Genomic DNA, 25,005 nt, shown 5'->3' on the forward strand with positions numbered 1-25,005 from the left:
GCGCTGAGGCCGTGCCCCGACTGCGAGGCCGTGCAGGTCTGTTGGGCGCGCTGAGGCCGTGCCCCGACTGCGAGGCCGTGCAGGAGGGCCGGAGCTGGACCCGCTGCTCTCCTGCCTCGCGGCCGCCGGCGCACCCTGCGAGCCCCCGCGGGAGGCCTGGTCGCCCAGGGCCAAGAGGAAGGTTACCCGAAGCGGAACTTGAGTCTGTACTTCACGGTGTTGGGGCTCTTCCGAGGGGCAGACACGGGCGCCTTTGGCTGGGCAGGGCTGGGCGGCCGCTTCTTCTCAGGCACGGTGACCGTGAAGGACAGTTCCGGCTGCTCCAGCTGCTTGAACCGGGGCAGGAAGTGAGTGGACACGTGCTGGGCTTTGACCCGGGGGCTGCAGCCGCGCTTGGCCTTCCCTCGCTTGTTGAGGGCCACGTACCACTCCCGGCCCGCAGGCTCCGTTCTGTGTATCGCCGAAGCGTAGGTGTTATAGCTGTTTTCTTGAAACCGCTCCCTGAACTTGCAGTCATCTGTAAACTTGGCCTAGGGGGAGAGAAGAAGAAACTGAAGCAGTAACACTATTTTCAGCACGCAAGAAAATGAGGCCTTCCGCCGGGAGGAAAACCGAGAACTCCGGATGGAAGGCCTCCTCCTCCACCCTTTCCCGCAAAGACCCATCGCTTCTTCTAAAAGGTCGCTTGAAGCTACTACTTCTCGTTTCTACCTCCCTACTTGATTCATTTTTGTAATGCTGCTATCTGTTTCCTATGTTCTTAGCGAAAGAATATCGATGCATATAAAAAGGATAACAGGAACTCTTAGTATATTGAAACTGTTACGGTTTTTAAACTACTTTGAGGTTGGCAGTGAAAAAATTAGCTTCTAAAATTTTAAGTTATTTTTCCCCCTCTTAAGCCATTAAGAAAATAAACAGAACTGAATTACTAAGGAACAATTGCCTGGTAAAACATGAATTCATGTTCAGAGAAATGGGGTCATATTATTCCTTTGAAACAAGGATACATTTTTCAGTGTTATCAGTGTGATTCATGGTGCTGAGAGAGGGGTAGCATATGGCCCTATTAATATTGCATGTGTTCGAGTTCTTCAGGAAAAAATATATCTTCACACAGTGACACAGGAGAGAATATTCGATGCCAAGAAGAAAAAGTTACTTTTGGAGTCATTAGCAATACTTCATCCAGATCTCTCTCTCCCTCTCCAGACACAGACACACACTGACACACACACACACACACACACACACACACACACACACACACACACAATGCCTGCCCTTGAAATGTTCCCAGAATAGCGGAAAAAGCAGACAAGTAAGTGTCCACCACGGTGAGGCTTGATAGCGGACTTATGATCACAGTCTGCAGAGGGTACAAAGACAGCACAGAGGAAGGGATCCAGGAGGCCGGAGGTGGCCGGGCAGAGGGCAGAGAAGTCTTCTAGAAAAGATGACATTTGAGCTGAGTCTTCAAGCACAACAAGATATTAGTAACGCAGGTGACATGAGAAAGGGTTCTCAGAGGGGAAACAGAGTGTCCACAGGTCAGCAAGACACTACTGTAGGTAGCAACTTCCACAGGTAGTAGCGAGTAATGGAGGTAGTAATCCCACAGAATGTGTGGTAGAAGAAGAGGAGGTCAGGCTGACACAGTTGGCCAGGGAGAGCTCTGAAGACGCGTCGTTTGCCATGCTTGCCCTGCTGATGGTTTTCTGTTTACTGTGTACTTAGTGAAATAATACCAATGTTTATAAAAATGACAGGAACTCTTAATATATTTAAATTCTGTTACTGTTTTTAAATTACTTTGAAATTTTCACTTAATTCACTGTTAGCAGAAGATTCTGTTGAAGAATTAAAGGAAAATGTATGGGGCAAAAGCATGAACACAGACAGAGAGGCAGATCTGCAATCAAATGTCAATCTTGCCCATCGAGGGCAAGCTTTAGGCTCCTTATCCACAATCCTTATCCATAGGGCTATTGGGAGCACCAAAATATTTTTCTAGGGAAAAGATGGGTGGCTTTCCTCAAATGCAAAAGAGGCCAAAAGTCCCAAAGAATAAGGATTCCTATCCTAGACCAGACCACCAGGTTTCACAGTGGCGGGGAGCCCCATTATCTAGAGTTCCTGGGTTTGTGAGCACCAAATATGCTGATGTCTGTAGAGAAAAACACAAAATATATATGAAATATCCTTTTCATACCAGACCAAGAAGTACTACACTGGAATTAAGAGTTCTTTTTTTTTTTCTTGCTTTTTCTAATAATGCCATGCTTTTCTCTCAGCATCTGAAAGTCAGAACACGGCAAGGCAATCTACGTAGATCTACTCTTGGTGGTCACGTGAATTTGTTGGCTTGTGCAAAGCACTGACGATACTGGAAGACAAGCGGTTTCAGTGTGCTTGCGACAGCTCCCAGCAGCACACCGACGTTCTGTACCACAGTTTGCCCAAGTTATTTACATTCAAGCATAGTTCAGTCAATAAGGCTCTTTATTGGAAGGCCAGGAAGTTACAGCCGCGGGACGTGGGTGTTTTCAAGAACCACCACCTATGGCATTCCTCGCATCCGGACATCCCTACCAGCCTATGTCTAGGTCAAGGGCACAGTCTCTGTACAACAGGATGCACTTACTGTTCCTATTTTTTTTTATTAAAAAGACTTTCTTACAAGTCAATGTAGAATTTTTTTAATAGCTTGGCTTTTAAAAGGGCATAAATGCTGTCACATTTCATTTGATAATCCTAAAGTTTTATTTTAAAATAAAAGCTATAGCCATCTGTAATGTTTTCTGCTGCATAGAAGGACACACATTTTAGAAAGGCATATGGGGCTTCATCAAAGAGAGTAGCGGGTATATTTACCCTGCCTCATATTTTTTTCTTCAAATGTGCTTGAAAACATTTTTAAAAATTTATACATTATACCTTGACCTGACTTTACTCATGTTTGACAAAAATCCATTTTCCTGAAAAAGGATAGCAGTGATTGCTTTGTTCAATGTTGACTTTTTTTTGTAATTAGCAATAATCGCGCCTCGGATAAACCTCATTGGCTATGATACTGCCACTGCGCAAAGCTGACTTTTTTTTTTTAAAGTGTACTGCAGTATTTAACCTTTCCTTTGCCGACACACACACACACACACACACACACCCGCGCTGAATTTAACTTACAGCAGTCCCATCTTAGAGCCTTCATATGGGTGGAAGCCCCCCAATTCCACCCGCTCAAATTATTCTAAAACCTTCTTCTTTCCCTCCTTAGGATTCATGTTCTTCAGCTCTTAAGAGGAAAGAAGGCTCTTTGGGCTCTAGATTTTCCAAGGGTCACTGACTGTCACCGGGGGCAGAGGTGCCCTGAATCCGAGGACCCACACACTATGGGATGCCCCACTACCTTTCCGGCCCCCACATGAGAGCAGGAGTGAAGGCAGTCAGACTGTTTTGGCTTTCTCAATGGACTTCTAAATTCGTGTTTTGTCTGAAAAAGTCTTCCAGCTGCGATGGAACAAAACCATCTGAAACAATCCCTTCAGTGAATTTTTTCATCAGGAGATCTAGTTTCTTCTTGAGGAGCACGACTCCTGGCCTTGTTCAGAAACGACGGTGGCCCTAACCCTAACTTCTGTCCCTCATGTCATGCACGAACCGTTTATATGGCAGAGACTCAGTAAGCAATACGGGTCTTAGCTACAGGTGTTCAAATATACGTATGCATTTACCATCACACAGTTTCGGATGGTAAGTTTTCCAGGCGGTTTTTAATTTTTTAAATCTCCTTTGAATTATAAGAATTCCTTTGGCAAAACACATATTTTTTCAATAATATAACTACATTATTTTCCTAGATAAAGTGAAGCTTCCAGAAAGACTTTTTCTATAGTGCGGGTGTGAAGTAGAGAGGTGAATGAGATTTCAGGTAAGCTACTGAACTCAGGAGCCCCATGGCCGCATTGGGCTAGCACCAGCGGCCATCGCAAAACCGAACACTAAAATGGTCCTAAAGAACCCGTATCTTTGAAAAAATTCATTTTTACGGGTCTACTCAACAGGTGCTTCCCGGCTATGTATCACGTGTTGGGCACTCTGCTAGTTGCCACTTTTCCAATGAAAAACAAAACAGACACAGTCCTGTCCATGCTCTTTGTTGAATTAAATGACGAGTTTTTCTCCTTAATTTCTCCCTGATCTTGCCAGTGTAAAAACAGGTTACATTCAACAGATCATAATTGTAAAATTAAAAGGAAATGTTCGGCTAATTTTTATGTAACTTGGTACAGTCCTAATGCAATTTAATATAGTCCTAATGGACAAAACAAATGAAACTTGAACAAATGAAGCTATTTTTTGCTTGTATAGCCTAATTCTTCAGAGGAAGAGAAAGAGTGCCATTAAGGAAAACAAGAAATTTTGGATTAGAGGGACTCTGCCTTGTTTCTACTCATCTCTTCCCACAGTGAGAACACACAATGGATGTTTAGAAGAAAGGTCAAATTCAGTTCAAAGAAAGTAAAACTTTGATTAACTGGATATTTTAGAAAAGACTAATTCCGCTTAATTGAAATCTGAGGGTCAAGTAAGCCAAACAGAAAATTCTTTCTGAAACATTATTTTTTAAAAGCTTTCTAAAACCTCTTAACATAGTTTCGTTCCTTCGTAAATACCCTGGTGTGTGATGATGGAGGACGTCGCCGGGAACGAGCTGCTGTTCTCACTTCGTGCAGCAGAAACACGTATGTAGCATGCAAAAAGGGGACGGAGAAGAGTGAATCTGGACCTACGCCAGTATAATCCTTGCAGTTTGTGGGGTATTTAATCAATTTTAGTTCTTTTTTTTTTTAAAGATTTTATTTATTTATTTGACAGACAGAGATCACAAGCAGGCAGAGAGGCAGGCGGTGGGGGTTGGGGGGGAAGCAGGCTCCCTGCTGAGCAGAGAGCCCGATGCGGGGCTCCATCCCAGGACCCTGAGACCATGACCTGAGCCGAAAGCAGAGGCTTAACCCACTGGGCCACCCAGGCGACCCTCAATTTTAGTTCTTTATTTTGCTTTGTTTTCTTTGATTTGCCTCCCTCTTTTGAAAAACCTTGTGAAGGAATAATTAACCAAATACAAATAATTACAATGTTATTGTGGGCTACAGCCAATTTATATTATTAAATAATTAAAACATTATTATAGACTGTAATAAAAACAATTATAAACCAAATTGTACTTTAAGCGAAGTTCCCTTACTGCTTGCATCCCTGAGTCTGGTTCCCCTGTCTCCTGTCAGTGCTTCTTGTGTCCCACTCCCGTTCCCACCAATGGGGCTGCCCCGGCCAGGTGCCCTTAGCCTAGGCTGTCTCGTGTGGTTGGGCTGAATGTTCCCCGACCAAAGGCGCGCCACCTTTGGTGGTGATTAGCGGCTAAAAGGCAGACCCTGTTCCAACTACTTCCAGAGTACCCCAGCACAGGGCGGCATCCCCCAGAGGCCGTCTTTTACTCTTGACTACAAAGGTTTCCCAGAGGTCAGTTGCAGCCACACTATGCTATCTCCAGGGCATAACCTGCTTCCTGCTTGGCTATGCCATCTGTCCATTCTACATCTCTGCTCTTCATCCTGAGTGACCAAGGGAATATATAAGTTGGATTTAATAATAAACCAATGTGGGGCGCCTGGGTGGCTCAGTCGTTAAGCCTCTGCCTTCGGCTCAGGTCATGATCTCAGGGTCCTGGGATCGAGCCCCTCATCGGGCTCTCTGCTCAGCAGGGAGCCTGCTTCCCCCCACCACCACCTGCCTCTCTGCCTACTTGTGATCTCTCTGTCAAATAAATAAATAAAAACTAAAACAAAAATAATAATAAACCAGCCTGACATAATGTAATGAAGAAAAACGACCACCGGATTTCTCCCCCTCCAAATTTTACGAATTGAACTAAAATTATTCCGGGAGCCAGTTCAAAATGCAGATTCCCCAGGCCCTATCTGCAGAGGTCGTTTTTAGTAAGTCTAAGGTGAGACCCTGGAATTACGTCATTAACCAGCATCCCGTGTGACCTGATGCAGGGGAGGTAAGAATTTTCTCTCTGATGCTCTTAATAACTCAAAAAGCTGGCCTACTGAGGGCTCCTATGTGCCAGTGGAATTTACGTCTCTTGTTTCTCCCTCACAATCATCCCAAGACAAGCAGGATGCTATTATCTAATTCTCTGGTCAGAGAAGGAAAGAAAACAATTCTGTAAAGCCCCACGTTTACCAACCGCGGAGGTAGGCACCTGTGACTTCAAGCTCCCATCTCCCAACGCCTCAGTTCCAGCTCCTTCACACCACACAAACCCAAGGGCATCTCCTAGACTTCCGTCTAGTCCTACCTGTCTGGAAGTTGCTCCGTGTTAAAATACTGATGAGAAACAATGCCATTCTCTACACCATTGGCGAAACAGAGCACCGTCTCCAGCTTTGGGCTGAAATGGAACTCTGGAGCTGTAAGTCCACTCATCACACCCAGATTTCCTCAATAAAACAGGCTCTCTAGCTAGTTTCACGTAGTGTGAATTTGAGGGAAAACTGGCATTTACTGCAAAGGCCGAGCCCTGAGCCCGTTTTTGAGCCTGAACTAATGGACATTTGGTTTTACTATGTAAGTTGAAAGCCCTTAGAGGGCAAGGGGAGTTTCTAGTCAAATGCCTTTGGAGAGCTCAAGGTCTGGACTGGGAGAGTGGAGTGCTTAATGGGTTATTTTTTTTTATGATGATGGTAACTATTGCTCAAGCCTCCATTCCCCCTTTCAGTAAACACGCAGAGCTCTTGGGGCTGCTGACTCCTCCTCACACTGCCCCCAGCGCAGGAAGTCCACTCCAGACTCCCATCCCGGGCCAGCCAGCTGGCACTCTCTGCAACCAGGAAAGGAAGACGTTCTAGTCCTTGCTCAGGGCTGATCAAGCACACATTCCATGCCTGTTTCGTAAACTCTGCAATTAGCTTTCCTTCCAAACATGATCCCCTAAAACCCTGAGAAACAAAAATAATTCTACCACATGCTTCTCTCTGGACCTTTAAAATAAGCTAAAATGTTTTTTCTCCAATAGACAACATGCTATCTTGCATATTTTATGAAAAGGCTGGAAAAAAAAACGTGATAACCATCTCTTCCAGGATTTCCGTTTTCTTTAGGGAAAAAACAAGATGCAACAGGGCTCTAAAAGAATTATGAGATTATGATCGTAAGAAATCCTTGTCTCTTAAGAGCTTGAGCCTGAGAATTTTGCTTTCGAATTAGGTTCTTTAAAAAAAAGGAAAACTCTGGAGATAAGGGGCTCCTGTGGACACAAAAAATCTGGACCTAAAGGAAAAAAGTGTCCGTGATAAATAGGATTGAGGCTGATCTAAATATCTGAAGGGTCACAGCTGCCTGACCCCGAAATCAGGAAGTCTTCTCCTGAGAAAGGAGACAGGATCATCACACAGCTGCCTCAGAGCAAATTAAGGAGGATCTTTATTAAATTAAATGGTGAACACTGGGCACCTGAGTGGCTCTGTCGGTTAAGTGTCTGCCTTTGGCTCAGGTCATGATCCCAGGGTCCTGGGATGGAGCCTGCTTGGGCATCCCTGCTCAACACAGAGTCTGCTTCTCCCTCTAACTCTCCCCCCTTCCCCTGCTAGTGTACCCACATTCTCTCTCCTAAATTTTAAAAAGTCTTTAAAAAATAAATGCTGAATTTATTCCCCCCCACCCCCAGGCGCTATTCTAGATCTTTCATATGTGTTATCTCATTTAAACTGCTCAACTACCACAATAGTTGGTTACTTTAGTTTTCCTCCATTTACAGCTGATAAAACCAAGGAAGAAAAAGATTAGGTAAAAGACTAGGTTTAATTTAACTAGAATGACACAATCTAACTGTGTCGGTAACGCCTGCACTCAAGGTCTCTCACTCCTACATCTGGACCCACCTCAGACAAACCCAGAAGGGCTCTCCGTGGGGATTTCGACAGAGATAAGGAAGCTGAGGAGAGAGCAGGAACAGAGTGAGGAAGGAACAGGAACAGAAAGCAGGCAGAGAGACAGAGACAGCAAGAGAAGCGAGCTCATTTCCACAAGTACCTCAGCCTGGAATGAGTTGAGGAGGGGAGTGGAGTCCAGCGAACGCTCCGTCTGACTAACCCTCACGGCTCTTGGGAGGCAGACATCGGCTCCCACCGCAATGATTCCCAGCACACCTTGACAAGGGGAAGACCAGACGCCTTCATCCTTGCACAGAACGCTGAGAACACCTGCACGGTAGGAAGTGGGCTGCACTCGTGCTTGGAATACTCTAGTGAAATTTTGTTTGAACTTCAGTTATCTCCGTGTGCACATCTTTGTGCACTCGTTCACCTGCATACTTGGTGCCAAGAGAAAATTTCTCTTACCGAATTAACAAACTTAGCACAAGAAGAACATCAGCACAAATGTTGCCGAGGTGTGACCCGTTCCGGGCTCTCTTTCCTGTCTGCCATCTTTGTGTCGCTGATACGGAAGCATTTTCCAAATGAAACACTTCAATGAACAAAGCAGAGCTCACTCCTGCTTTGAAAATTCATCTTGAGAGGCGTCCCCTATGCAGCACATCATCCCACTGAGTGGCCAGCAGGTGTGAAATTCTGTGGTAAGTTCTGCGGGGACCACATCCCCTCTGCTTCTCTAGACTTTAAGTCGAGTACTAGAGACACAGAAATAGATGGGGAAAAAGAATCCAAACAGAATCGGGGAAGGGGGTGCAAAGCACAAGCAAAATATTGTAAGGATGCACCACGATATTTATTCTTTGCCATGTAATATGAAAATATTATTATTCCTATAAAACAATATGGGGAAAACAATGAAATTGTTTCCAAACAAAACTCAGCATCTTCTTTCAACTAGCTTTTACCTACAAAGCATTATAGCATTTATAGAGAAAGAGAGTCCTAGAAGGATGGTTCTGGTTCAACCACTTGTTAACTTGGGAAAAGATTTAACATCTCTAAGACTGCTTCCTCCCCAAATCATGTAATGAGGTAATGTGAGTGAAAGAGTTTTTAAAGAACTGTGCAAATACATTGTCTGTGCCTGCAACTCATTCTTAATATTCTAATCGTTACTATAAAAAATAAGTTGAAAATCTACAATTATTCATGAATATTTCTCAATACAATATGGGAATTACTTTCTCCAGAATTATATGAATGTTTTACATTTTTGGTTCATATTTACTTTATAGATAAAACCCTGAAAGTACTCTATTAATTTTAAATTTTTTCCAGTTTTGTTGAGATATAATTGACATAAAACATTATGTAAGTTTAAGGTGTGCAACATGATTTTCATATATATGTGTATATACCTAGCAAAATGATTATAAATTTCTCTTTAAATGTCTCTGGGCAGTTATTAATTTAAAGCAGCTCACAAATTACACATTTAATCTTAAAATGTAAAGGTTTTTAGCTTTTTCTGTGACAATGCAATTTTGCGTAAATCAAAACTAAATCAAATAATTATATCTAAAGTTACAAGAACAATTTTTCAATGTGTTTAACTAGAAGAAAACAAGAAAGAAACCATCTGGGCATAAAACTGATAATTGCTAGGATTAATACTATTTCTGAATTCAACTTCCTTAAAAATAAATCACTTTATAATTTAATTAGGTTTCCATCTAAAGAAAAAGCGCTAATAAAAGCTCAGATAAGAGAAAGTGGGCTTGGACAATTGATTTAAGAAGAATCCACATAATCGTAGGGCTTAGTTTTTCATCTACAGCTCCCCTCAAAGTCATCAGAATGACTTTTATATCAAAGAGCTTCGGTGAGTGACAGGAGCAAGACTTGCTTTGTACTGTTTAAAAGTCATTATTCCGTGAAATAACTTCAGCCTGCCAAGATGAGGAAGAATAACAGATGCTGTTTTGCGTTATCTGCATTATTCCAGCCAGCCGTCCTCAGACATTTGGGTCATATTTCTGGAAATTTGGTACTTGCATTTGACAGGGAATCATGTAACCTCACCTTTTGGTGTGACCTTTCTGACTGGCATCCATTTGTAATACTTCGAGTTCTGTGGCAATTATCCTTAAGCTGGCCCAAGTTTAGCTATTTTTTGCATGTACTAGAGCATAAATCGAATAATTTAAAAGTTAAGATGCTCACCCCAAACAAACCAGTATGAGAAAGTTTCTTTACACACCCTGCACTTTATTAAGATGTTTAGATTCTGAAAGTGTTGCAATTATTTACAACCTTAAAGTAGACTGGGGAAAAAGTTCCTGTGTTCAGATGTGTCTGATCACTGTTTTCAATATTCTGCATGTGGATTTTTAAATCAAATTTTTTTTCATAAAATGGCATGCCCTGCTTGTGCGCACTGATGCAGAACTTTGCCCCTGTAAATAAATAAAGTGCGATTACTTTGTGAAAACTGTATTATAGCTTTCTCACCTCACAAGATGAAGAAGGTAAATCTTTTTATGATTCTTATAATCAGTGATTAAAGAGGTTAGCAAGGGTTTTTGTTTATCTCAATCAACAGGTTTCAGTATCTATTATATTTAGATTACTGTATACTATTAGTATTTACTGATCACTTACAATGTACCAAATGCTGTTTAAAAGTTTTAAATGTATTATCTCATTTAATCTTCAAGTAAGTATAGAGATCGCTTGAATTCTGCTACCCCCTTGTATTAACAAGTCACCTTTAGAAAAAGGAAAATTGAAATTTTTACACATTGAAACAAATGAAACTCTCAATGAATTTTTTAAAGATCTGTAAGTAAAAATGAAAAATCATAAGTTTCAATTGATTACACTCTTAATTAAAAGTTTCTACATACTTCAAAAACCAGAAAAGCAATATTTCTCCAATTCATTTCGTAAAAATTAGAGAGAATAAGAAGTAAAGGACTAACATTAAATAATAATTGCTTTATAAAAATGATATAATGTGACAAATCTTAGTACACTACAAAAAAAGCATAAATCACTTTTAAGTGCTGTACATAGGGACTAAAACAAGTAAATCAAATCTGTGAGTAGACAAACCAAGCTAGACATAGTTATTATCTTTACAATGTTTTAATGCTTCCCAAGTAGTGAGTATTTTCAGAAAAAAACATAGAAATCTATAATTTATAAATTGATTACAAAATACATAAGTGGCCTGAAAAACTTTTTCAGTGCAAAATTAGTCTTCATAATTTTAACTATTATTTTTGATGCAACAAAATTACAAAATGAGAGTCCTCAAATGGATAAATTGAATTTCTCTAAGCATGATCAAAATCTTCTCATTATTGATTCCTCTCCACACTTAATGATGTGAAAATATGTTATATTACTTAGACCTAATTTCTGACATCATGAATAGCTTATAAAATTGAATAAGAGCCTGATCTAGTAAAAATGCACACACAATCACCACAAATATGTACATTTTAGTTGTTATATAATATTATCACTTCCATAATATTTCCCTTCAGTTGTACAAATTTTAAGAAATAAATAGTAGCAATCACTTTGAGAGTGCTATTTTCAAATACATTCATCCTTAAAAATTTTTTGTGGACTCTATATTATCTTTTCAAGTGACTAAAATATAAAAATGATTACTTATAAGAACATCTTGGTTAAATGTACATATAATTTTAAAAAAACAAAATATTATGTCCTCTGAGCAAATTGTTCCTCTACCAATGTGGGAAATCACTTTGTTCCATTCTACAAATGTAGAAACTTCGTAACACCTTTAACAAGTATAAAGTGGTTCTACTTACACTTGCGTGGAGTTTTCCTTTTTTTGACATCGCTAAAAATTTGTTGCTGAAAACTCCTCGTATTCCTACAATCCCCTGAGACACAGCAAATATTTCCAAAATACCTAGGATGACAGAAATCCCAAAATAAAACACAGACTCCTCTATATATCATTGTGTAGAATTAAATTTCTACATAGATTATTTTCATTCTTTATAGCTGTGATTAAAAAAAAAATTATTTAACATCCATATCTTTCATGACATTCATTATGTTCAAAAAAAAGTGTAGCATGCAAGTGTTCACTTAAAATAGCAAATTTTAATATTCAAAAACTTAGTTCTGGTTCATTAATAATTCTTTTTTTTCCTTACAAATAGGTCACTTTTAGTAAACAGTGTTTACCAATAGAATCTTTGCAATCTTAGTCTTAAATTTTTTCAAACTAATTCTCATCCATTGTTTTCTATCAGAGAAAATACACTGCTTTTAATATTAAATCTCATAAAGTCTGGCCCAAGACTGATATAAACACTGAAAGCCAGAGACAAATTCTACTTATTTACATGAAATAAATCCCTCTCCTCAAATTATAATAACTATACAAATCAATATATACCATATTCAATCATTCAGTGAGTAGTTTGTTTAAAGACTACACATAAAAAGATGTTGAAAGCATTGTAAATAATTTGGGATTATTGGCTCAAGGAGTGTTAAAGCATTATGGTTTGGGACATCCTGCATTTTAAACGGTTTTTCTGGCAAAAAATTTAATGAGGTATTTTATTACATTACTGTTTATATTTAGTATTTCATAGTTAGCATTATCAAGTCCATGTTCCTCTGTCTCCTATAATAATTTGAAAGTCCACATCAACTGTGTCAAGAGAATCACATACCACAGTTCACACAGTATTTTAAGATAAAATTCATAGTCTGTATATAATTGGAATTCCTGCCTGTTTATCATAAACTCATATATAGTTTATATGAACATGAGAAAAGCATAGTGATTTTTGTTAACTGCCCACCTCCAATTGTCAAAAAATTGGTAGGGAGGACAAAATCTCATAGTTCCCTAGAGCTAAGAAGGGACCTAGCCTAGGAAGAAAGAAAGGAAAGAAGAAAGGATGGGAGAAGGGAAGAAAATCTCAACCTTTTAACCTAAATTATTCTGAATATACATACTAAATAAGATATCTCAATAATATTCTGCTGAATAGAGAAATTCACCGGAAATTTTGAAAAACAGTAACCTCCACCTGCAGTATTTGAAATACATATAAAATTATTCAACTTACCAAAAAGGCAGTATTGTGGATACACATATATATGACATACAGAAATACATATATATGAACACCTTCATTAGGCACTTTTTTGCACAATGTGAGTTAGTACCTATAATTGTAGCAAATATTGCTGCTTATTTATTCAACTTGATTTCTTAAAAACACTTGATCAGAAAGTTCATGGGGGGAAAAGGGTAGCCAAAGAACTATTGTCTTTGTTATAAGCATATTTAGTCCAGAGTAAACAAAACACTTCTAGGAAACTGCCACTACCCCTTTATTAGTGGATATTTCTTGAAAACAAAACAAAAACAAAAAACCAAAAAACTACTGGAAAGGGACCACTTTCACTTTTAAGAAGAAACTCCTAAAGAAACTGTCATCTCATTAATTATTTTCTTCAAAACATTTTCAAGATGCTCTCTTCAATAGGTTTTGCTGTACAAATTATTTGACTGATGCACACCCAAGGATTTAGAAGCATTACCATTTTATCACATAGTGACGAAGCACACAGAATGCTTTGTAAGGTTAGATACAAGATATGATGTAATACATTGTGATGATGTTATTAATAAAGCTTTAATAGAACATGATACAAAGTTATATTTCTATCACACTTACAGAATATTAAAAACAGCTCAAGGATTTTAGATATTTGGAAGATGGGGAAAATGTTGTGAATGTTGCTTAAATGTGTTAAAAAATGAGACACCGAAACATGAGAAATTGGCTACATGTGGATCGAGAGAAACAAAAGGGACAATATGGATTGGTAAAAAGGAGAGTTAGTTGGATGTTTTCCCCCAATTTACTTATGGTTCTACATTGTTAGTGTTTTTATTCATTCTTTGGAAAATTACTTGGTTTTGTAAATACAAACCTGTGTTTTAATGAAAAAAATACATGGTAGCGTAAGTGATAGAATTCTTATTGAATGTATCCATTTACAGGCTAACATTTCAGAGGTCAAGACAAAGCCTCCGGAAGTATCTGTTTGAAGCTTTGCCTATGTAAACTATAGCTTCTGACAAGTAATGTATTCTATCCTGAGAAAAACCCACTTTGAGTCACTTGTTTTCCGACACAGTCTGTGCATTCTGTGTGTATATGCTATGTAAAATTTGCATCTTAACAAATTACAAGGGAAGATGAAATAATATATGTAAAGGGTTATTATTTTATTATATATACTGCTTGGTTTCTTTTCTTGCAAGTGCCAGTGTAAAAATGATATATTGCCTGGGAATGAATGGATTTTATAATTTTTTATTTTTTTAAAGATTTTATTTATTTATTTGACAGAGAGAGATCACAAGTAGGCAGAGAGGCAGGCGGGGGTGGGGAGAAGCAGGCTCCCTGCTGAGCAGAGAGCCCGATGTGGGGCTCTGGGGCTCTATTCCAGGACCCTGGGATCATGACCTAAGCCGAAGGCAGAGGCTTTAACCCACTGAGCCACCCAGGCACCTCTGGATTTTGTAATTTTTTAAAAATTATATTTAATTGAAAGCTTAAAATATACTTTTGCATATATTCTATTTAAAATTATGAAGAATGCAGGAAAGATAAAGATGAGATCAGATGCAATAATTATTTTTTCACATAGGTAACTTTGGTATGATCTTCTAAATCTTAATGTAATTATGATGTAATATTGAGAACGGTATTAAGATCATAATTTCCAACGTAATTTCAACAGTAATTTCACAAGATCTTTTTTATGAGAATGTTGGAGCAAATTCTGCAGTTCAACTCCCTGACCCCACCTCCAAGAGATCACACAATCATTGGTTTTACTATACCAAATCTCAGGAAGACACTAAAGAATTCTATATAATATCTTAAACCCTCATGCATTAAATCACGCATATATAAATCCCAGAAAACACTTCTCTAAAACTAAATTTTTCTCAACTTCGGTAATTTTCTGACTCTTTTTAGAGCCAGTAATAATAAATTTTATGAGAATTTACAATTCCCATTATGGATGCCAAGATGGTATCCCTAAGCAAAATGGTGGAAGGCCAAGTATATCTCATAGATCAGATAGTCAATGAATGTTCACTAAACTGAATTTGACCTTCTCACAACATCTGTTTCCTTTTTCAGGACACCCCATGTGCACACGCGTATGGACACACATTTTACTCTCCTGCAATTCTGGCCTTCTGCTTGGGGAGTCAGGCAGGGTAATTACTTCCCGCTAGAGTGCTAGTGACAATGTGTTATCTTTCTTAGGGTGTCAACGTGTAAGAGAATCAAAAGAAAAAAGCAGTGCTTAGTAGAAAAACACTACTTTCTCTCGGTGGAATTTGAGGGTTGACATCTAGATTGAAGGAGGCAAGAACTTATCCACACAGTGTCTAATCCACTACTTACAAGCATAGACATGCATTACAAAGTAAGTGTATTTCGCCAAGAGAATATATGTCTAGATTTTTTTTAACCTTTGTCCTCTCCAGATTTTTTTTAATACTACAGGACTCTATTAATGATGGTTGATAAAATCATGTAAACTTTTCCCTTTTCTCTTTTCTTAGTGAATGGCATACAAGACACAGATACCTGTATTCAGAAGCTTTCAACAGCTCTTCTGAAAATCCTCAAAGAAAATAATTCAAAACTGAAGTTTCTCTACTTGCATTCACACAGCAACAGATATGCTGTACCATTATCAAATCTGAGTCTTGAAATACCCAACTTAGCAGTTTTCAGTGATTAAATTAGTAACAGAAATCTTTCATTTGAGTTTTTCTGCTCAGTAGATATAGCTATAGATTTAGCTAGGCTTGGGGGACTACTTAAAATGTTGACTCTACATGACCCCAAAATTGATAGTGAATTTAGATTTTCAAAAATTAATAAAACCAAGGGTTCAGTTCAGTCAGAATATATGGTTGGAATTTTCATATTTCATGTGAACACTTTGGCTTTGTGCAACCATAGTCTTCAACTTTAGCGGCCTGAATTGATAATTACTTGACTGCCTGTTTGTCAGTGGCCCAGCATAAGTCAACAGAAGCATTGAAACTGAACTTGGAAGTGTATAAATTAAAGCAAAACCTTTGATTCTATTCAATAGCGGGATTTTATCATCTGCCTTGTCTTGTCCATCTTTCTTAATCCTTCCCTACTATTTCTTCATACTAAGAGTATGAAGAATGAGCTTATTTTTCTGTCTCCAAAACCTAGAATAAATACTGTGTAAGAGAAGCTAAGAATATATTAAGTGGTATGCCTTAACTAAATAAACTGTGTTTCCAAATCTATGGTCAGAGTATACTTCTGATGGTAAAACTAGAAAATATTCACAGTTTTCAGAAATGTTAGTATCAAATGATAGTTATATGCATCTCTTCTGACAAACATTACAGAAAATTACTGAGTTTAAAAGAACCTGTTAGAAGGCAGTTTGACTAAAAAAAGAAGAAGAAGGCGGTTCGATGGCAAGGTTTTGACTGTTTTCTGAAGTGGCATGTATTATACTGTAACCAAAGGAATGTAAGTTTTCTATCATTGCTAACTCACAGACAGTAAAATGAGATGATGAGGTAAAACTCTGGTGTGTCCTCTGTGGTCCTCTCTGGTCCCAGCTCTGTGTCTCCTGTGAGACTTAAACAACAAATGTTTCCTTATGTACTCTACCCAACAGTCCATGACCGATGCCTTAGTTCTATGTACATGTCAGGAAACCATCAAGTGTTGCTTTCAAAGAGGTGTATGTCCACAATTAGCAGGTTTCTGTTTCTCTTTCACAGTTCTTTGGGGGCAGAGGCTGATCTTAAATTTCCAATGTACATGCTTTCCCACTAAACATGACATATTTCATAAATTTTCCATCCAACTGTGGTAGCGAAATCATAGTTATTAGTATTGGACACCAGACATCACAAAGCAGAAAACCACCAGGACTTAAATATTCAAGTTATGGTTTTCTCTGTGAGAAAAATCTATGGAAGGCAAAAGCAAACTAAAAAATCCCCCAACTCCCAGAAGTAATCAAAGTATTAAGGCTAATGATGTAGGCAGCCTTTTAAGGACGCACACATGAATGAATGAGTGAATGAATGATGGCGGCCATCAGAAAGACAGACCACACTCTGAAAGGCTATTCTAAACAGGAATGAATGGGGGCACGTGTTAAATTAAGGAAGTTTTATTTAGGTGTTTTTTAGTGAACGTCACTGTTCCTTTCTAGGTATCTTTTTAAAGTGGATTTTAAAATAAAATGTACCTTGGGGCGCCTGGGTGGCTCAGTGGGTTAAAGCCTCTGCCTTCAGCTCAGGTCTCAATCCTGGAGTGCCAGGATCCAGACTCTCAACAGGCTCTCTGCTCAGCAGGGAGCCTGCTTCCCTCTCTCTCTCTGCCTGCCTCTCTGCCGACTTGTGATCTGTTTCTGCAAATAAATAAATCTTTAATAAAATAAAATAAAATAAAATGTACCTTGTTAATAGCAATATCGGTCAACGCCTCCTTTAGGTGAATGTATTCTTTGTTGAACTGCTCTCATGTTCCTTCCTGTGCTTTTCTAGAACCTCCCTTCTGGCAAGGCCTAAGTTGCAAAAATCTCTGTCTTTTCCAAGAGAGGAGGGTGAGTATATTGGGAAGGAGTTTGGATTTCAGAGACCACTAGTACATCCAAACCCACCCTAGAGACGTGCTCCCCCCCACCAACCTCCCAGATCCAACCAGTAGCCTGTTAAATGCTAACTTTGGGTCCTCCCTTGGGAACACAGAAGTTATCTTGTGCTGGTGCTAATTTCCTGGATAAAACTACAAGAACGGAACAGGAAAAGTTTTCCTGTAAAAAAAAGGTGGAAAGATCAGAAGTGGGAAGTTGGGTGGGGGGAAATGAGAAAGACAAGCGGAAATACTGAAGTACATGGCGACTCTTGCTGCCCCTGAAATCTCGGGAAGGTCCCCTTCGCCCTAACACGCCTGCCCTTTATGACCCAAGACGGTGAGTTGTTTGGTAAGGGTGCGGAGAACCTTAAAACATAGAAACAGCCTCCTCCACGGAGCGAGTGGTAGGCCCCAGGGCTCGCGGGGGCACACTCGGAAGAGCGCTCTCTGGTTCGGGGCTCCAGGGCCGCGAAACACGCGCACCGCGGCCCGCTGGAGCGGCACTGCTCAGCTCGCAGGAGGCGGGGCAGGGGCGGGCGTGGACGCGCGCACCGCCAGGTCTCCCGCACACTGCCACCCGAACCCCGGGGGCAGCCGTGCCCGCCCGTACCACCCCCCGACGTGCACACCTCCAGCCCTGCTTGGCAGGCGGCAGCCAGATTGCCAGCCCCGCCGAGGCGCCCGCGCTCCTCCGGGCGTTAGAGAAGCTCAGTGGCCCGTGGGGTCGTGGATTTGAAACGGAGCAGGGGCCGCACACCTGGGAGCGAGCTCCCGGGCGGACACTCGACAGCCAGGGGACCGGATGCCGCGCAGCCTTCTGGCCACGCTCCCGCTCCTCCTGGGTATCTCGCAGGCCCCGGCTGTGGGTCTGTCTGTCGGGCCGACCCCTGCCGGATGAGCGATCTGGCCCTACCGAGGAGAAGCCTCGGAGAGATCGCCCCAGTCTCGTGCACACCCCGAGTCTCATCTCTCCAGCAGCTCTGGAGGCAGCGAGAGGAACCCGAGGAGTAGCAGTGACGGGCTGCAAACCCCCGCGGGCGGAAGGGAAGAGGGAAGGGAAGAGATGCAGCTACAGAGAGAACTCAGAAAGAAAATGTCAAACTTTGCTTTAAAAACAAAAACAAAAACAAAAGCAAAAACAAAAACAAACTTAACACACTGTGCACCTGATAAAGAACTTTTCCTTAACCGTCCTGGGGAACCAAAGGCTGGCCACTTCCTCACAAGGTGCTGTCACGGTCTCAACGCGCTGAACGTTGCTAAACCCAACTTTGAAGTCAGTCACTCCAATGCCCACCACTATCTTTCTCTAAACGTGTCCAGCTTTCCAGACGCCTGTCTTCTTCCCGGCAGGGGCTGTCTTGGTCTCCCCCGGGATACAGTACACACTGTGTATGTATGTAACGTGGTGTGTATAGCCGTGGGTATCAATCGGGACACAAGTATGTATAATACATACTGCTCTGGGCTTCCTGGTGGCCGTTGGAGGGGCGGCCTGTGAATTTGATTCTTCTAAAAAGAAGTAACCGTTCAGTTTTGGGCAAGGAGAAGGGATGCACTTTGACGCCTCTTGAAAAATGCTAGCCCGGCAAGCAGAAGCGGGAGGTAAACAGAAACCAAACGAGCAGAAGGACTTGTTTTTTCTCCAGGCACAGGCTGGGGCTCCTCTGGGACCCCCCAAGCGGGAAACGAGGTCGCCTGTCCGGAGAGCCCAGCCGCTGGCCGCCTGCGCCGCAGGGATCGCCATTTCTCTAACCCGGAGAGGGGCGCGCGAGCGCGGCCACAGGGACGCATCCGCACCCCGAGCCGCCGGCCGCCCCGGGGCCTCCGGGTCGCGCAGCCCGCGTTCCCCAAGGTGCCCCCGCGGGCCGGGGCAAAACTGCGGTCCCGCCCGAGTCCCCCGCTGCCCGCTCAGGACGCGCTCGGCCGGGCGAGGGAGCAACTTACTTAACATGTTGGCTTCATGGGAGCCGTTGACTTTGCCATCCGGGTAGATCTGCAGATGGAAACCGATGCCCACTCTGCAGTACAGGCTGCCGGTCCGGCGCCCCGAGGGGCTCCACTGGAAGCTGCTCTGCTCCAAGCCGCCGCCTCGGTTGCCCGGAGAAGCGCCGGGGGAGGGGGAGGCGGAGGAAGAGGAGGAAGACGTCGTGCCCCTGCCGCTCCGGCTGCTGCGGGCGCCTCCCGGGCTCCGACCGGTGGCAGCGGGTCCGGGTTGCCCTTTGGCGGCGACGTGCTTCTCCCCGCGAGCCCAGGCGCTGAGGACGAGGTGGCTGAGGAAGAGGAGGAGGAGGAAGGACAAGCTCATTCTTCCAGCCGCCGGGTGTCTAAGTGCATCTTGTAGGGCTGCTTCTGGGCTCCGTGGCCCCCGCGCGGCTGCGAGCCTCTGGCGCTGCCCCCCTCGCCGCCCCGGGTGGACATAGCCTCGGGGACGAGAGGGAGGGAGAGAGAGAGGCCACTCGAGCGGATCCCGGCGCCGCGGCGGGGATATTTATAACGCCGGTGATCTCACCGCGCGGCGCACGCCCGCGAAGCCTCCCCTCACCCGCCGCTTTGTGCGCTCTCCGGCCGGTGCGGGCAGGGAGCCTCGCGGCCCCGGGGGCGGGGGTGTGCAGGAGGGAGGAGATGGGAGACGGCGAGTGGGAGGGGAAGCCGGGAGGAGAGGAGCTGCGCCCCGACGCTGGGCACGCGCAGACCAGGGCCACGCACCCCAGCAGTTCTCACGCGCCGCCGGCCCCCCTCGCGCTGGAGCGGGTGCTGCGCGGCGTTCGGCTGCGCGCGAGCGTCTGAGTCCTTCGGGGGCAGCAACCGAGATGGGGGGAGGCTCTAAGCGTGGAAGTGGGTTCGTGTCCTCGCCCACCTCCGCCGCACGCCTGCGCCCCAGCAACGCACTCTTGCCCACCCGGACCCAGTTTCCAGGCTCCCTTCCCGTCCGCCGGCACAGCCCCCGTGCTGGGAAGCCCCGGGGAACCGAGTCCGGCCGAGAGCCTCCCGGCGCTGCCCAGGGCGCGCAGCGGGGAACCACGCCGGGATTCGCAGCCCAACTTGGGAAGCCTCTGGGTCGCACGGCAGGAGGAGAAGGCTGGTCTTCTTGCTGCTGTTGTCTCTGATTTATTAAACAGCTAAGGCGCGGGTTTATTTGGCATTTAGAGAGCCACCTTGAGCCATTAGGCCACGATTCGAGCTACTCTTCTGTTGGAAACTCTGGATTGAGCTAAACGTTATGCCCGATTTGCATTTCCCTATGGGAAGCTTTCGGTCTGCGTCCGGAGGGGGAGCGGACGCGCACACCGCGCTCGGAGAGGGGCATGGGGGTTAGGTCTGGGCACCCGCACATGTGGCTGCCTGTCCAGTTGTCCTCTCTCACCCCAAGATCCTCTTGGCAGCAAGGATTAGCTAAGGGCTCGCTTCGGCATCCTCAGAGCTGCCGTTGACGGAAGGACCGACCCCAATGAATGATTGATGACGCGCGCGCTGGGTTTCAGGAAACCTGAGAACCGAGAATTTCCGTGTATGCGATGCCCCTACTGTCATTTATCTGAGAAATATACCTTACTTGCATTCTTGGAATATTTGTCTCAACACATATTTGGAGCTTTAAATTACACTCTGATAAATTATTCATTGGTCATTTTAATGAAAAAGTGGTAATTTTGCACGATAAGGTCAAGTCACAAAAGCTAACCTGACGTTAAGTTACAACTTTATCCATTACTGATTACTCGCTTAAGAGTTCCTGTCTCAATAATGAAAAGCTTATAAGTTGGGACGCCTGGGTGGCTCAGTTGGTTAAGCAGCTGCCTTTGGCTCAGGTCATGATCCCAGTGTCCTGGGATCGAGTCCCACGTCGGGCTCCTTGCTCGGCAGGGAGCCTGCTTCTCCCTCTCCCTCTGCCTCTGCCTGCCATTCTGTCTGCCTGTGCTTGCTCTCTCTCCCTCTCTCTCTCTCTGACAAATAAATAAATAAAATCTTTAAAAAAAAAAAAAAGAAAAAAAAAAGCTTATAAGGCGCTTGTCGATTTTTCAGGATTGGAAATATTCCGTGACTACCATACTTAACATCAAGACAGCTATAAAGCAGAGAGTCACCTGGACAGTTCAGGGAAACCACTGTGGGGAGAGAGATCATATCGCACATGGATGTGGACGGCTTGGACACGTGCCCCTGATACACTATTGAGATTCTCTCCTGGGCTGAACACCCCTTCTCTTTACACTGTTCTAGCCTCAAGCTCTGTACTTCCGGCGTTAACTGGTGTGGGCAGGCAGACCCTCCAAGGCCGTCCTGCAAGTGGACATTGTGAACAGACAGCAGTCCCTCAGAAGAGTGTACCTGACCAAAGTTGTCTCTCGACTGAGTGAGTGACTGTGGAAAGCTAACCTGGGCAATGTGCCCTCGGCAGGTGATGCCCTTGGGGCAAAGCTGTCAGAGTTAAAGGCCCATAGGTAGGTGCTGCTGGATGCCGTCATTAAGTCCCCTTTCCTGTCACACAGTCTATCCCATGCCTCACGGGGCAAAGATTTCCCAAACAAATCCAGTTCCCCCTCCGTAGGGGTCTGCTCAAAGAGGAGTAGCTCTTGCCTCAGATGATCAGCCTCTTTCCAGAACCTGGGAAGCCAAAGACCATTTGGCTGAGCCTCTGGAGGCTGAAATTGGGCCTCTTGTCTTTTTCCTTTCTTTCAGCTTCTCAAGTCACACCCCCATTGAAACAGCCGGTTTTTTTATTTTGTTCTGTTTTGTTTTGTTTGTATCCCTCTTTTCCGCTGCAAGAGTCCAGTAGAGGACCAAACTTTTGTCTAGAGGTGACCTAGGAAGGCCTAGACGTCAGCCTGGGCTTTAGTCCACCTCAGCTGAAGGCCGGCGAGTGCACTTACGCTTTCTCTAGGGTCCGAGGGGCGGACTTCAGGAAGGGCCGAGTGTTCACTAAGACAAGAGACGTGACCAGCTCTGGTGGGAAGGGATTGAATTTGGCAAACCAGACCCCAGGTTCCTTTCCAGCTCTCTCGGAGACTCGGGCGGAGGTGGGGTGGGGAGTAGTCCTCTGGGTGTGTTCAGAAAGTAGGGTGGGGCTCACCAAACTTTTAAGATCTATGACAAGAGAGTTAAACACGTATTTGTTCATTAAAAACAAAGAAAAGAAACAAGATGAGTAGTGAAGGAAGACAACAGGGCACGTGTTTCCTGCGCGAAGTCTGCAACGCCCCCCCATGCCCCCCATGCCCCCCAGGCTCCGCAGCTTAGCAGGGGCCGGGACGGTGGCCCTGCGGTCCCCGGCTGCGCCCGCCCCGCCCGCGCCCGGCCTGCCCGCGCCCTGCCCCACGCCCTGCGCCGCGGGTCCCGCTGAGCCCGGCTTCCCGCGGACGCGCGGCCAGAAGGCGTCTCGCTGCACCGTCTCGGCTCACCCACGCCTTGCGTCCCCTGAACCCCTCCAGGAGAGCGCGAGCCACTTTCCTCTGGTTACTTCGGGGACCATCGACCCCTCCCCCACGCCCGCCGTCCACCTGCCAGCCGCGGGGCGGGGTCAGGGTCAAGTCACAGAAGCGCACGCAGGGCCGGGGCGCGGGGCTGCTCTCCCCGCCGCACTTTCCCAGCCCCGACGCGCGGCCCGGGAGAAGGCGCACGCCGCCCGCTGCTCGCAGGGGCAGAGCAAACGGTCCTCGAACCGAGTGTCCACTCCTCGACACCCGCTCCCCGACAAGGAACCGAAAAACGAATCCGCAGGTGAGGGGGTCCCCCCGCCCCCAGTCACCCGGGCGCCAGGTTCCGAGTGCGCGCGCGCCGGCTCGGTTCCCCCCACTCTTGGAGGTCACCCGCCGCCGCGCGCCTCCCGGACGGCCCTACAGCAGCTCTGCAGCCCCTCGGCCTCACCGTCGCCGACCCCCCGGCCTCGGCCCCTCTCCCAGCCCCAGCCCCCGAGCTGTCCTTCCAGACCTTTTCCGGTTCCGTCTGAGAAACCCGATGGCGAATCTCTCTTACGTCCTCCGTTGCTCGCGCGGGCGCCCAGACGCCTGAGGAGAAAGAATTCGGGGTGGGGGTCCGTGCCCTAGCCTCCCGCACTGCGGGGAGACGCTCGCTGTTCACACCCTTGCGCCGGTGGTACCTGGAGGCCGGTTTCCAGAGACCCCCGCTCCGGAGCGAAGGCCCAGGCCTGGTCCATCCTCCCTGCGTCGCGCCCGGACGGAGCAAGGACAGGAGGTCCACAGTGGGGTGGAGGAGCAGCCCTGGGCGGCCGCACGCCCGAGTCCGGACAGGCTCTGCACCCTGGACACCCGCTGCTCCTGCACCGGCCCGTCTTGCTCAAGCGTTTGTTCCAAGAACCTCGGTGGCGCCCAATCTTTGTTCCGGGCCGAACCGCACTCCGTGAGAGTCGCCTGGCCTGAGGTTCCCTGCGGGAAGGCAGGGACCGGTCCTCTCTGATCCAAGCACACAGGAGCCGGAGGTTCTCAGCACGCTTTCCTGAGCCAGCGGCTTGAACCTGGGCCTAGACGGCCCTGCGGCCCTCCCTGTCGGTTCCCGACACCCTTCCCCACAGCGAGAGGCTGTATCCGCATGGCGGGACCCCTTTCCGCTAACCAGGTCCCTGATGACCTGCCGGTGTGGGCTCCCTCCGTTCAGTTGGTAATGGAGGCGCAGCTGTACTGTGGGGGAGGTGAGGGGCCTTCGGGCCACGCTCTGGCCAGGACCCTCTGTTTCCGGCCTTGAAGAATAGTGGCTGAAGGAGGGCTTAGGAAGGGCGGGGAGGGATGTGCGAGAAGGACACGAAGCCAGGGTGCCCAAGCAGGTGGCAGCAGCGGGTGACCCAAACTTCTCCAGGTCCTGAGGCAAGAGGTCGTCATGGGTGTCCAGCCTCCATGACTTGTTCTGACGTGGCTGCAGGCCTCTGGCCTTCTCTGCTGCGTGCGGAGTCCGAAAGCAAAGCAACTTCTGCTCGTAGGAGTGGGTCTGCCGTGACCTGGATTGACTTCAATGAAACCCGTTCTTTTCTTTAAAAAGTAGCTCAGGGACGCCTGGGTGGCTCAGTTGGTTGGACGACTGCCTTCGGCTCAGGTCGTGATCCCGGAGTCCCGGGATCGAGTCCCGCATCGGGCTCCCGGCTCCGCGGGGAGTCTGCTTCTCTCTCTGACCTTCTCCTCGCTCATGATCTCTCTCACTGTCTCTCTCTCATATAAATAAATAGAATCTTAAAAAAAAAAAGTAGCTCGAAGCTCAACTGAAGCTCAACTCTACAGCTCGATCCGGGGGGCTCTCCAACTAACCTCGTGACCATTTTGGTTTTAGTGTCTGATCAATCCAGCCACTGAGTCCACAGCACGGCAGGC

At 45.2% G+C, this 25,005-nt stretch overlaps 1 protein-coding gene across 2 annotated transcripts; it reads right to left on the reverse strand.

Moving 5' to 3' along the window:
- Positions 1-133: 133 nt before the first annotated feature.
- Positions 134-20,037, reverse strand: LOC111149253 (fibroblast growth factor 5). Of its 2 annotated transcripts, XM_022506211.1 has the most exons (3): positions 19,634-20,037; positions 11,789-11,892; positions 134-530 (listed from the first exon to the last, which is right to left on the reverse strand). In XM_022506211.1, exons 1-3 carry the CDS (start codon positions 19,992-19,994, stop codon positions 183-185), a joined length of 813 nt encoding a protein of 270 aa, XP_022361919.1. In that variant the 5' UTR covers positions 19,995-20,037; the 3' UTR covers positions 134-182. The 2 variants fall into 2 exon arrangements, with proteins under 2 accessions (XP_022361919.1, XP_022361920.1); XM_022506212.1 differs by lacking the exon at positions 11,789-11,892.
- Positions 20,038-25,005: the final 4,968 nt, after the last annotated feature.

Source organism: Enhydra lutris, unplaced genomic scaffold, assembly GCF_002288905.1.
Source record: "Enhydra lutris kenyoni isolate GAN:26980312 unplaced genomic scaffold, ASM228890v2 scaffoldscaffold21, whole genome shotgun sequence".
Taxonomy (NCBI): domain Eukaryota; kingdom Metazoa; phylum Chordata; class Mammalia; order Carnivora; family Mustelidae; genus Enhydra; species Enhydra lutris.